The 13,729-nt window shown below is 42.9% G+C and overlaps 1 protein-coding gene across 4 annotated transcripts in view; it reads left to right on the top strand.

Annotated features, from left to right (window-relative positions):
- CENPC (centromere protein C) overlaps window positions 1-5,703 on the top strand; it is a 68,067-nt gene extending 62,364 nt beyond the window's left edge. For all 4 annotated transcript variants that reach the window (XM_074950334.1, XM_074950332.1, XM_074950333.1 and 1 more), the window contains one exon: window positions 5,446-5,703. In XM_074950334.1, the coding sequence (XP_074806435.1) occupies window positions 5,446-5,488 (43 nt within the window). In that variant the 3' untranslated portion in view covers window positions 5,489-5,703. The remainder of the gene's footprint in view (window positions 1-5,445) is intronic.
- The last annotated feature ends 8,026 nt before the right edge of the window (window positions 5,704-13,729 follow it).

The following is a 13,729-nucleotide window of genomic DNA, read 5'->3' as shown; positions in this document are numbered from 1 at the left end:
AAATACTCACCAGGAACCACACAACAGAACCACTAATCCAGGAACCTATCCTTGCAACAAAGCCCTTTGCCAACTGTGTCCACATATCTATTCAGGGGACACCATCATAGGGCCTAATCACATCAGCCACTCTATCAGAGGCTCCTTCACCTGCACATCTACCAATGTGATATATGCCATCATGTGCCAGCAATGCCCCTCTGCCATGTACATTGGTCAAACTGGACAGTCTCTACATAAAAGAATAAATGGACACAAATCAGATGTCAAGAATTATAACATTCAAAAACCAGTCGGAGAACACTTCAGTCTCTTTGGTCACTCGATTACAGACCTAAAAGTCACAATTCTTCAACAAAAAAACTTCAGAAACAGACTCCAACGAGAGACTGCTGAATTGGAATTAATTTGCAAACTGGATACAATTAACTTAGGCTTGAATAAAGACTGGGAGTGGATGGGTCATTACACAAAGTAAAACTATTTCCCCATGTTTATTCCCCACCCCCCCACCCCCGTGCTGTTCCTCAGACGTTCTTGTCAACTGCTGGAAATGGCCCACCTTAATTATCACTACAAAAGGTCCCCCCCCCCCCCGCCCTCCTGCTGGTAATAGCTCACCTTACCTGATCACTCTCGTTACAGTGTGTATGGTAACACCCATTGTTTCATGTTCTCTGTGTATATAAAATCTCCCCACTGTATTTTCCACTGAATGCATCCGATGAAGTGAGCTGTAGCTCATGAAAGCTTATGCTCAAATAAATTGGTTAGTCTCTAAGGTGCCACAAGTACTCCTTTTCTTTTTGCGGATACAGACTAACACGGCTGCTACTCTGAAACAGTATTTTCTGATAGTCTTAATACAGCCTCCTACTATAGCTATGCCCCATTTCCTTTTTTCATTTTGAACATGTTACTCTGAAATATTTACAGAAATATAACACATCCTAGAAACATTAGGCTTTAATTTCAAATGAAATGAAGACTTTAACTGTAAAAAAATTAAAATGGAGGTGATAACATAACAGTTCTTTCTGCCTAATAGGAGACAAATTATAAAAGTGTTTTTATGGCATTGGTTGTATGTCAGCTGAATGTTCTGTTGACTTCACAACAGTTCTTTTTAAGAAGGTGGTGTATGAATAAAGTAAGTTTGGGAATTCACTAATTGGTGGTTTCTTGTTCTAACGGTAGTAAACATGAAAGCTCCTGTTCAATACTGCAGTTTTATGAAGAGAGTTTAGGGATTATCAACCATCAGTATATGAACGTACCTAAACCAACATGCCTAAAATCATGGGATAGGAAAGAAGCAGTTGAATGGGCCAAAGTCACAAATAGTTTTTTTAAAGTAAAATATAAACATTGTCAAGAGTTAAGTAATATGGTAAAGTTGTTATGGTAAGATTGCAGAAAACCAGTTTCTTTAGATTCTTCAAAGTCAAATATGCCATTGAATGGAATTTTGTTTATTGAAATGGAAGAGCAGAACACAGAGTTTGACTGTGCAAGTGAAATATTTCCATTGCCATTTTCAACAGAACATAGCCACCATGGTAACTTAGATCCTTGTCCTGGGTTTCTACTAGTTCTTACATTATTCATGTAGGAGCAATGAGTTTTTTCATCAACAACCCAAAAGGCAGTGTTCAACTGGTGATTATTCCATAAAGGCAACAGAAGACGATACCTGAACTTGATAAATTGTATCCTTCCTTTATGCTGACCTCACCTTGATTGTAGCACAAAATGGGCAATTTAAAGAAATTAAAGTTAATTAAATATAGAAAAGTTTTTCAAACATAATTTGTGAAATTTTATTACTGACGGGGGGACTCCCCTAGGGTGCAGTAGTCTGTACATTGAATAGACCAAGGACCCTCCCTTATGTCTCAATAAATGCCAAGTCAGCTCTGGGGCTAATTAATCACAACAAATTTACAATTAAGCTTATGAGGTAGGACTAATTATATAGCCTGGCAGGGAAAAAGTGCTGAAGGAAGGTCCTTGAGAGGAAAGTCTGAGGCTCCCAGTATTGGCCCATAAAGTACAATTACGTGATAATTGCAGAGGTCATGCTGCACCCAGCAACTGTACCCTCATTATTATTGTAGCTGATTTTACTAATATTGGTAAATGCAAACACTTGCTTTTTGAGTAACTAGAATTTGTTGAACGCTTTTATGAATTCATAGCTAAGGCGCCTTGGCAGTTGTGGGAATAAGTTAATACCCATGTCTCATAGCTGAACAAATATTTTAGCTTATAAATAAGGCTCAGTATATTTTAAGAGCTAAATAAGTTTTGATCATGTTGAATGTTTACTTTTATGTTTTTCTACTTGTTTCTGTTTTGTTTTTGTATTTTTGGCTCAGGATCTCCTTAGAGCTCATAGATTCCAAGGCCAGGAAGGGACCATTGTGATCTAGTCTGATTCGTATTGGTTAAACTTTAAATAAACCAAATGAAAGTATAGGTGGATCAATCTCATCCAATCAGTCTAGGCTAGATGTCATTTTACTCTGCATCAGTAAAATAAATTGGTCATTGAATGGCCAGACTAACCACACTCTCCAGATACAAAACGAAGAACCTGTTTTGCTTTCTGAACCTGACAGAAAATGGAAAAAAAAAATGCAATTAGAGTTGTACGATAGCAATAGTACAGTTTGCACCTCAGTTTTCCTCAAAACAATCCAATTCTGGTTTTGTGATTTATCCACTTGGGGGATCAGAATTATTGCCTCAATGTCCTTACCTTTCTGTATTCTAAATAAGTGTATGACACAGTGCCAAGCTTGATTTTAAATCTCTTGGATTTACTTAGTCTAATTTGTGATTTATTATATTCTGTTTTACAACAAACAACTAGGGGGCCTGATTCTGCAAACACTTAAACATATTCTTAATATTACATACATACATAGTTCCATTGATGGCATTACCTTTGCACAGATGAAGAGGGTTAAGCTTGTGCAGAAATTTGTGGGATTTGGGCACAGGCCAGCTCCTAAATCATATATAGGCATTTTGAAAAAAAACCCTAAAAGCACAGACTCCAAAGACTGTCATTCCAACACATCTGGATATAATATATTTGTAGAGTATTTTTCTAAGTAATAGAATCAAGTGAATATGCAATTTGTCTATTATAAATATTCATATGCAGAATTTGAATAAGTTATGCCTTTCCAAAACATGTTGTTCCATAAGTTAGAAAACAAGAAAATGCAAAGATACAGCCCCTCTACCTACACCTTACCAAAAATGCTAACATTATAAAACCAAAACACAAACCTTAGAAAAATCAAGCAATGCAGTGCTAAGGTAACAGTTCTCACACAACCTTATCTCTGACCCCTATGGTCCCTTCCCTGAGGTGTCCTTAGGAAGGTCACAGCATCTTATGTCTCCCTTAGCATTTTTTGTCCATTTGTGTGGTCTCTGCCAATAAGCAGCAAATACTTCTCAGATTGTTGATGCACAGAGCACTTTGAGGATCAGTTGGACTATGAATAATTGTCTTGGTTTGGGGTTGTGTGCAAAGACAGGAAAGTACTGTGACCTTCCCAATTTCTGTTTGTATTCCTATGGGTGAAGAGTTATGTGATTGTGTTGTGTGGGAAGTGTCACCTTAAGTCTGCATTTCCTGCAGCTTTTCTAGGTTGTTTTGGTTTTGGGACTCAAACTCTGACATTCTGGAAGAGCACAGGGCCCTGTTTTGTCCCTGCAATTGTAACTCCATGTCAACAAGCATTTTAGCAAGTGAATTTACATGCTCCCTCTTCCTCCCTCTGCCCCTTCAGAAAGTTGGGGTAGTGAGGGAGGGCATGACTGCTGGGGAGGAGGTGCTTCCCTAGTTCTCCTTATCTGTCAGCAGCTCCTCTCCTGGCCTCTCCATGCCCACCCGGTGGGGTTGAGTGACCAATAGGAGAAAGGAAGCTAGTGGTGGAGGAGCTGCAAGGAGATCAGTTACAAGCTGGGCACAACACTGGGAGGAAGAGGAGCTGGGCTGTGCCCACTTCACCTCAGAGTCGAGCTGGGGGGTGGGTCATCTGCACTCCCCTTTCCCCAGTAGTGGCAGAGAAGAGGAGCCCTGGAATCCCTTCTCACTGGGACCTGTGCATCTGCATCCCTCAGGGGCTTCCTGATAGAGGGAAAGGGCTGTATGGCTTCCCCCTTCCCTGTCCCTGGGGGAAATGGAAGTCCTAAGTCTCTTCTCCACCTGTCACAATTAGAGTAGGTCTGTTCCTGTTGGTAACCATAAACTTCAGGAGGTCATGTGAGGAGGCTATGTCTGGAGGGAGGAATTCGAGGGAAGGAGAATTGGAAGTGAAATGCATGACTGAAAGGGGACAGTTAGCCAGACCTCTATGGATTTTAGAGAGGCTGCAGAATCAGCTTTAAACAGCACTCATGCTGAGGAGAGCTTGCAAAGACAATGGCTCTTTAAGTGCCACCATTTCATCAAAAGACTTCCATTTGCAAAGCAAGCTAAATGTAAGTTGCCTCCCGCTCCAGTAGGCATATGAAACAGTGGTGGTTAACGGAGCTCGTATGTATCCCAGAGCAACCCAGTGAAACTTTACAGAACTAAAAAGAAAATCTAATACATTTTAGGTTGTTATATTTTGGTGCTGGTTCTTGGTCCTGGACTCTAGATCTCAACAGGGAAAGTCCAGTGAAATGTTTTGTGGGTAATGCCTTTAAATCCCTCCCCTGATCTCTATGCAAAAAAAAGCACTAGAAGAAAGTTAAAACATTAAATAAGTCATTTTATCTTAGGAACGCTTTGATCAAATGCCTCCAAACTTGAGCCACAGACTCTACCCCAGGCCTAGAACTAGTATAGCAGTTTTCAGTCTGATTATATATGGGGATTTTAGAGCAGTTTGAAAATTCAGCATCCCGTTGAAACTCCCCCACATAACATGGTGCATCTAGAGTGAGCACTGTGCATTAAAATGTGTACTAAAAGTTCTAAAAGTAATTTCTGCTCTTCAAATAATTTTTGCTGTGACTACACAATATACATAAAGTCACAATAATCAACTAAATAAAGCAGCAAATGAATAACTTTTATAGATAAAATGCAGTGTCACAGCAAGGAGTGATTTTGTAATGACAACTGACGTAGTGGTTGAGGGAACCTTAAGATCTTGGAGATGTCAAATGAATAGGTTTAACAGATTTCATTAATCTGGTAGAGGCTGATCTGCCTGTTTTTAGTGTAAATGGGGTGTGTGTGGAGGGGGGGCGGGTTGTGTGAAAATCACTGTTGTATCTGGACAGTGTTTCCGTGCTGTTATGAATAAAAGTTGCCTTGCTGTCCACTGGCTTTTTTTAGGTTATGATATAGGCAAGTGGGGGAGCAGTAAATTTTTGCTGAAAGATTGATCTGTTAGTTTGAATAAACTAACTTCCATGCTTTTTGTATTTCAGGCCAATTATAGAACATTCATTAAATGAGTCCTCTTCCTCATAGCCTGTCCAGCAAATTGGAGATCATCTTACGTTGGATATTGGGGGATTCTAAAGAAGTCTGTAATTACTTTTCAGCTGGAATTCTCTTCAGGTCTGGGAATATATTGTTTCGTGGACATTGACACAGATCTCTTTGTCAGCTGTACGTTGTAAATTTATGTAACCATTTGTGGTCACACGAGTCATTTCTGGTTTTGTATCAATAAAGAGTAAATAAGGTAAATCAGAGACTTAAATTCTTCACTTTTATAGCACATTTAAGACTGTATTTTCTGGCACTTTATGGGGTTTTTTCAGAAAAATCCAGATGTTTGTATAACAGGCAGTGTCTCACTTGTAACATTCATTAAAATATGAGCTACACCGGTGAAACTTTTCAGGGGTTTCATCGAAAGTGCTTCTCACTGCTCTAACTGCTCCCAATGAAGCCAAAGGGAGTTTGATTGTTGACTTCAGTGGGAATGGAGTTAGGCCAGTGCAGAGCACTTTTGCATATCCTGCCTGTAAATGTTGTGATTTTAGTTTTGCTGAATTGCTATTGAAATCTAGGTGGTCTTATGTGTCTTACAAGCAGCCCAGAGTCCCACACCAAAAGGTGAGCTTCATAGGAGTCTTCTTATTGTTGAGCTGGGTTACTGATTTAGTTAGAGCCTGCTGCATAATCCTGTGCATTTGCTACTCTCATCTTGAAATACCTGACGGGTCACTTGCATGTCCTTCAGCATCCTTTGTTTTCGAGACGTTCTCTGTTAGCTGCAGACAGTGATCTCTGAGCATTACCCACTATGGCAGGTCTCAGACACTTATCAGAGTGAAATAAAATGAAAGCACCTCTCCTCCCCTCAGGAAAATATGATCCATTAGTTTTTCATTTGCCAGAAGCATCAGTTTTTAATATTTTTCCTCTCCTTTTATCTCCCAGGAATATCAATCTGCATAATCTATTATTAATACCACAGCAAGAAGCTCAGCTTCTCAGAAATCTTTACTGTAGGTCATAAAAGTAGGTCTCCCTAGAGCCGTTTAAAATCTGAATTGGATTCAGGTAAGCTGTGAATACTGCTGTGTTTTTGAAACAAAACATCTTTACGGTTCTTAGTTTATAAGAAGATGGTGCTCTTTTCTGAGGCAGTGTTGGTTAGGGATTAGAGCTGGGAGTTTGGACCAGCACTGACAAACTAGGATTATGTACGCTGCAGTCAGGAACGTGATTGCAGCTCGTGTGGATATACCTGGGTTAGCTTTTATTGAGCGAGCTCAGGTACCATGGCAGCAGGAGCTTCAGTGCCTGCTAGCTACCCAAGTAATTACATAGAGTTCTGGGTGGGCTTGTACAGTCTGTGCTGAAGCCCATACTGTCACAGCTTCACTGCTTTGGTACTCACTCTAGCTTAATCAAAGTTAGCGTTGGTATGTCTGTGTGAGCTGCAGTCGCACCCCAGGATTGCAGTGTAGCTGTACCGTAGTGTGGGGGGAGAGAGAGAAACCTTAAAGCTTTTGGAATGGGGGGAAAAGAGAGGAAAGTTACCCTGAACAGGGTGACCTCTGCTACACAGAGATGTAGAGAAGCGTGTAGGAATCTGGCCTTCGGCAAGGTTTTCTAAACAAATTTAGTACCCAGATCACCCCCATTCACACTGCACAGGAAAATCTCTGTTGGCATCCTGCCAGCTAGAATCTTTCAATGCATAATTCTGGCTAAGGCCGTTCCAGTGCTGTTAGAACCTGATCTCACTCCCACTGAAGTAATTGCCAAAACTCCCATTGACTTCAGTGGTGAGGAATCATGCCTACTTGAGGATGTGCTTTATTTCTTAAAGCCTAGCTTTGTGAGATGGATCTCTCACACAGGTGGAGAATTGGCTCCTTGCTTAAAATAAAGTTATACACATTATAAAAAATTGGAGAAAGAGCTGGGGTGACTTCCTCGTGTGAAAATATACAGCACCCATGAGCTGAAGTAATTTTAATAGACCTATTACAAGTACTGTGTTCTGATGAATTAGCTGAATTTTGGGTTGCTTATCCAACGTACAGAATCAAGAATTCCGATGTTTTTTGATCAAAATAAAATTTAAAAATAAGAAATTATGGAAAGTAAAATAAGGATAGGTGATAGTGTTTTCAAATCTGACTAAATCAAATCACAATAAATCAGTCTGTTCACTAAGGGCTTAACTGACTCCCATAGGGTAGCATTTTCCAAAGCGTTCGATTCCCAGTTCCAAAATTAGCCTAAGTCCCATTGTATGCAATGTTGTTGTAGCCCTATTTAGTCCCAGGATATTAGAGAGACAAGGTGGGTGAGGTCATATCTTTTATTGGCTCAGCTTCTGTTGGTGAGAGAGACAAACTTTCACGCTTACACAGAGATCTTTTTCAGGTTTGGGAAACCAATAAAAGATATGACCTCACCCACCTTGCCTCCCTAAATCACATTGCAATTCACCGCGACAGTTGTTAGTACACTCAAGTTACTCCACTGGATCTAGCCAAGCTCAAGGGAGAGCAGAGTCAGTAGCCACACTGCAAAACAACAGTGGAGCTACACAGTGATTGGATTAGCAGCTGGTGAGTAACATCCACACTGCATTACTAGCTCAAGCTTCAGCAGCATTGGAGCTCCATCCAATCCCCGCTGAATCCCCTTGGATGAGCTAGCTAGCTCAAGCTTAAAGCACCACTTAACTTGAGCTAGAGACTTGTGTGTGTGAACGGGAGTCAGGTTAAGGGCAAAATTTGAATTATAGCTCAAGCTGACACTGCAGTAAAGACAACCCCATAGGTTCCAAAGTGCCTAAATCATATCTGAAAAAGGAATGTCATGTAGGCATGTTTGAAAATTTTGTCCATTATCTAGTGTCTAATTATCAAGGGGTGGTCAAAACAGTGGGGAATATACTCCAGGGAACAGTCCTGCACTGTAGGGGGATGGACTATCAGATCTCATATGCAGGTCTCTTCTCTCTACTATGAGCTGAAAAATCTGAACATGCATTTCCTATGCTGATTAGATCCAGTCATAAATCTCACAGTAGGACTGCAGTCCAATAAAATTGATCTTGTGATCCAGTATCATGCATATTGATCTCCTGTACTTGTCACATTTTTTTCAGACATCCATCTCAGATGTGGATCAGCTGCCTTAACAGAATATTATAGCCTTATAACCTTGGTATGACTCTTCCCCTGTCTAGCATCGTTCTGCATTTGGTTTCATTTTCCTCTCCCTCCCTTTTAGATACCATTAAGAATTAACCTTTGCAAAGACGGATGTTCTCACAACTCTAATGCTGTAATGCAGTGCATTTTATGATCATCCTACATTAGTGCTGTGTGTGCTTTGTTACTGGAAGGAGATATTCTTGTCATAATACAGTGGACATAAAAGCAGATGCAACTTTCCTAAACAGCATTTTATTAAAAACAATAAATAACTAAAATAACACTGATCACTCAGCAAAATCAAGGCACTTACAATGTTCTGCTAACATGGAACTTAACTGCTTAATTTGTCCCTTTCAGATGTGCACAATAGCCCCTTTGTGTAGTGGTTTCTAATTAGAGAGCAGAGTTAATCAGGTTTTCTAAAAGCTACCTGGGATCTAGATGCATAGATTCTTCTTTGAGTGAGCGCACATGTCCCTTCCGCTGTAGATGTGTGCGCTCCAGTGCCAGTTGGAGAGTTTTTCCCTTCGCAGTACTTCTCGTAGTGGCACAAGCACCCTCTGCTGCCTTGTACACCACGCGCAGGCACAAAGGGTCAAGCTGCTCCTGACCCCCTTTAGTTCCTTTCTGTCTCCTGGGATGGTTGTTGGAGCTCCCATTCTTGCCTCTGCAATTCTCTTCTAGTGCTGTAAAAGAATCTGTGTAGTTAGTTAGTACAGCTTAGATTTAAAAAAAATTGTACATCTCTGGCACCTAGTTTGAGTACCAGTCTTGGTACCGGAGATATGCCATGCTTCCAGGCTTCAAGCCCTGCCACTCTTGTCTTAAGGCAATGCCTATTAGTAACCCTCATCCCAGTTGCCTTAAGTGCTTGTGGGAGACTCAGGTAAATAACAGATGCAGCTTCTGTAAGGGCTTTAAGTCCCATTCAAAGGAGGACAGGGCAGCCAAGTTTACGTATCTGTGTCTGGACTCAGCACCCCAGCATCCATCAAAACTGTCCACCTTGGCCCAGGTCCTGAGTGCTGCAGCATCAGTTAGCAGAGCGTCTCTGGCCTTGCTGTACCAAGAGGCAGATCAGTGTCACTGGTGCCAAAGAGACAGCACCACAAGTCATGCTCGGTACCAGGTACTCAAAGAGACTGAGCTCAAATAAGGATTTAAAAATTGTGTGCTCAAAAAGGAGGCAGTCTCGGGAGTGCAGGGGAGTTAATTGACTCCAGAGCCCAGTACAGGCCTGTTTAGATGACTTCTGAAGTGCCATTGTCAGTATTGCCTCAGACTCTGGTATCACAGGACTATAACACTTTCCTGGTTCCATGTAATCCTGAGGCCTTTGAGGCTGCGAGAGAGAGAGTGACTCTCAGTGCCACCTTCACCAACAGGCCTGGGGTCTTGCGTGGCACTGGCGCCCAAGGTACTGACACTAGCAGATACACATCCTCATCACCTGGGACCAGCAGACAGCTGTTAGCCTACCAGTTAAGATGGTACCATTTAAGGGAAAGCCGCAAATGATCTTGCCAGCAGCCCCTTCTGATTCCTAGCCTGCCTCTCTGGTACCGATGAGTACTGCTCGTCAGAGTCAGAAGTGAGCTCCTATGTGTCTCAGCCTCGCTACTCCCACCAACCGACATACAGTACCTCCCCGCCTTGGTTTCAGCCTCAGCTCCAGCATGGGGCATGCTGAATACACCTTTGGGCTGCATGTAGTTGGAGATCGGGGCTGTATCAGGCCATTTCGGAACCCATAGGTGTTTCCCCCTCAATAAAGAAGTGGGATACGCCCTGCAAATTCTACCCCTCCTCCCATCCCCTTCCCCATCCTCCTTCAGGGACCCCTCTCATGAAACTCTTGTTGCGAGAAATAAATTGCTGCTTCTTGTGGGATCTATAAATCAGGTCCCTCTATTGCTCATGGAAAAGGGTTTTTATTCCTTATGCTTCCTGATCCCGAAAGCAAAGGGGGTTTCAGGCCTATTTTAGGTGTAAGAGAGTTAAAGAAGTTCCTAAAGAAATCAAAATTCTGGATGGTCACTCCAGCTTCTATTATTCCTTTCCTGGAGCTGGGGGACTGGTCTGCTGCTCTTAAATTAAAGGACACAGGAAATTTCTACGATTTGCTATTAGTGGGTTCCCACTATCAGTTCAAAATGCTGCCCTTCATGTATTCACAAAGTGTATGGCGGTGCCAGCAGCGTTCCTTCAGCAGTCAGAAATCCACGTCTTTCCTTATCTGTATGACTGGCTAATAAAAGGTCGATCCAGGTCACAGGTGTTGTCCAGCGTAGACATAATCTGTTCCACATTGGATGGGCCTGGCCTGTTGATCAACTCAGGAGTCAGTCCTGTCTTCTCTACAGAAAATAGAATTTACTGGAGTGGTCCTGGATTTCACGACAGCCAACGCCTTACTGCCAGAGGCAAGGTTTCAAACTATGCAAATCATCATTCTAGACTTAAGAGCTTACCCACGCCCCCACAGTCAGAAACTGCCTCAGGCTGCTGGGGCATGTGGCAGTGTGCACTACTGCAGTAAGCCAGGCTGTGTTTCAGACTGCTGCAGGGCTGGCTGAGGCGTACGCTCCAAGGAAGCACCACATAGACATAATAGTTCATATTCTAATTCAAATGTTATCGTCCCTAGATTGGTGGACAGATCCGGGAGTATCTGCAAGGGAGTTCCCTTCCACAATCTCTCACCTTAGCTGTGGCTGCCTTGGGTCTCCTGCAGAAGCAAGGTCTCCGTTCTCCCCAAGATCTCAGTCTGCCTATATATACCAGGGAATTGCGAGCTATCTGATCAGCTTGCGTGGCATTCCTTCCCCACATCAAGAGAAGGGACTTGTGAGTTCTGATTGACAATACAACAGTCTTGTTTTATGCCAAACAAGGCAGTGCCTGGTCTTGGTTGCTTTGTCGGGAAGCCATTCTACTTTGGAACTGCTGCATTGCCACCTTTATACTTCAGGAAGCGGCTTACCTTTTCAAGGGCCCAGGATAAACTGGCAGATCATCTGAGTAGTTGTTTATCAAGCACCACGAGTGATCCCTGTGCCCAGACATAAGATCTGTTTTTCCAACTCTGGGGAGCTCTCTGAGTGGACCTGTTTGCAACAGAAGTCAACAGAAAATGTCACCAGCTTTTCTCCCGAACAGGCCACAGCCCGGGTTCATTGATGGATGCTTTTCTACTGCCCTGGTGAGAGGAAATCCTGTACGCTTCTCCCCACCCCCACCCCCCGAATCCCTCTTCTGCCCAAAGTTCTGTGCAAGGTCAAGCAGGACAAGGCTCATCCTATTCTGATCGCCCCAGCATGGCCCTGTGTGCACTGATTTTCAGAGCTCTTAGACCTTTCAGCTAGTCCCCCACTGCCACTTCCACTTCATGCAGACTTGATTTCACAGAATCGTGGCCACCTCCTACATCCCAGTCTCCAGACCCTTCACCTGACAGCCTAGAGGTTTCATGATTAGCATGGGTGGAGGAATACTACTCTAGGGAAGTTCAGGAGGTGTTGCTAAATAGTAGAAAACCATCAACTAGGAGTACTTACCTGGCTAAATGGAAGAGGTTCTGTGTCTGGTCAAGACTGAAAGAGGCTTTCCCGGTCCTCACTTCAATTCAGCACACGCTGGACTATCTTCGGTCCCTAAACCATCAAGGATTGGTTATCAGCTCAATCAGAGTGCACCCAGCAGGTGTCTTGGCCTTCCACCCACCTGTTGATAACCCCTTTGTGTTTTCCAATCTGATGTCTGTAAGATTTTTAAAGGGCCTGGACAATTTCCACAGGTGCAGAATCCTATTCCCCCATGAAGCCTGAATGACACTGATGGGTCCCCCCCACTACCTCCTAGCCTCTAGTGACCTGCTCTCTGGTGCACCTTTCTGTGAAGATGGCATTTATGTTGGCCAGGAGAGTGGGGGAATTGAAGTCATTAGTATCCAATCCTCCATACACCGTTTTCTACACAGACCAAGTTTACCTTAGTCATCACGCAAAGTTTCTTACCAAGGTGATTTCCAGTTTTCATATTAGCCACACAATCTTCTTGCTGACCTTCTTCCCAAAGCCTCATGGTCATAAAGGTGAGGAGAGGCTGCATACGCAAGATGTTAGAAAACTTTAGCTTTTATTTAGATCGTATTATACATTTCAGGTCTTTAACTCAATTGTTCATTGCATTTGCAGACAGAATGAACAGCTGTTCTGTATCCACTCAAAAGGAATTTGACTTGGATATCCAGTTGTATTCAGCTATGTTACCAATTGGCTAATGTGAAGTCTCTGGATAGAGCATTGGATCATTTGACTAGGTCCCAAGCAGCCTCTGTGTCCTGTATGGGTCATGCTCCCATATTAAATGTTTGCAAAGTGGCAACCTGGTCATCAGGTCATACATTTACTTTTCTCTACTCCATCGCCTAATAATCTAGAGACAATGCTAAATTTGGACTAATGGACTTCTAGTCCCTGTTCAACTAGAGTCCGAGCCCCCCACCCCCTCCTTCCAGCTGGGACTGTTTGTGAGTCACTTATAGTGGAAAGGACATGTGCAATCACTTGAAACTATTAACCTTTCCATAACTGTTGTTCTTCGAGGTGTGTTGTGCATGCCCATTCCACGATCCACCTTCCTTCCCCTGTCTATCGGGGTCTTGCTGGTTGGAAGGAACAGAGGGGGGTCAGGAGCAGCTCTACCCTTTAAGCCTGTGCACGGTGTGCGAGGCAGCAGAGGGTGCTTGTGATGCCCTGATGGGTACCCCGAAGGGAAAAACTCTCCGACAACTGTGCACTGGAGCGCGCACACACACCTACAGTGGAATGGACATGTACAACACAACTCGAAGGACAACAGTTATGGAAAGGTTAGTAACTATTTCTTTTTTTAAAGCTTATGATTAGCCAGTAGAGGGGTTTTCAACCTTTGGCTGTCCCACTATGGACATTTTATTATGGGACCACCTCCAACTTAGCAGTATGGGAAGGGCAGAGTGGTTGCCTCTTTTGACTCCTGTTTAGTCCCAACCCCCTGGTGGAGAATACTTGATCTAATCTGACTTCCTGCA

The sequence above is a fragment of the Natator depressus genome, chromosome 4 (assembly GCF_965152275.1).
Source record: "Natator depressus isolate rNatDep1 chromosome 4, rNatDep2.hap1, whole genome shotgun sequence".
NCBI lineage: Eukaryota > Metazoa > Chordata > Testudines > Cheloniidae > Natator > Natator depressus.
This window is presented reverse-complemented; position numbering and strand designations above follow the sequence as displayed.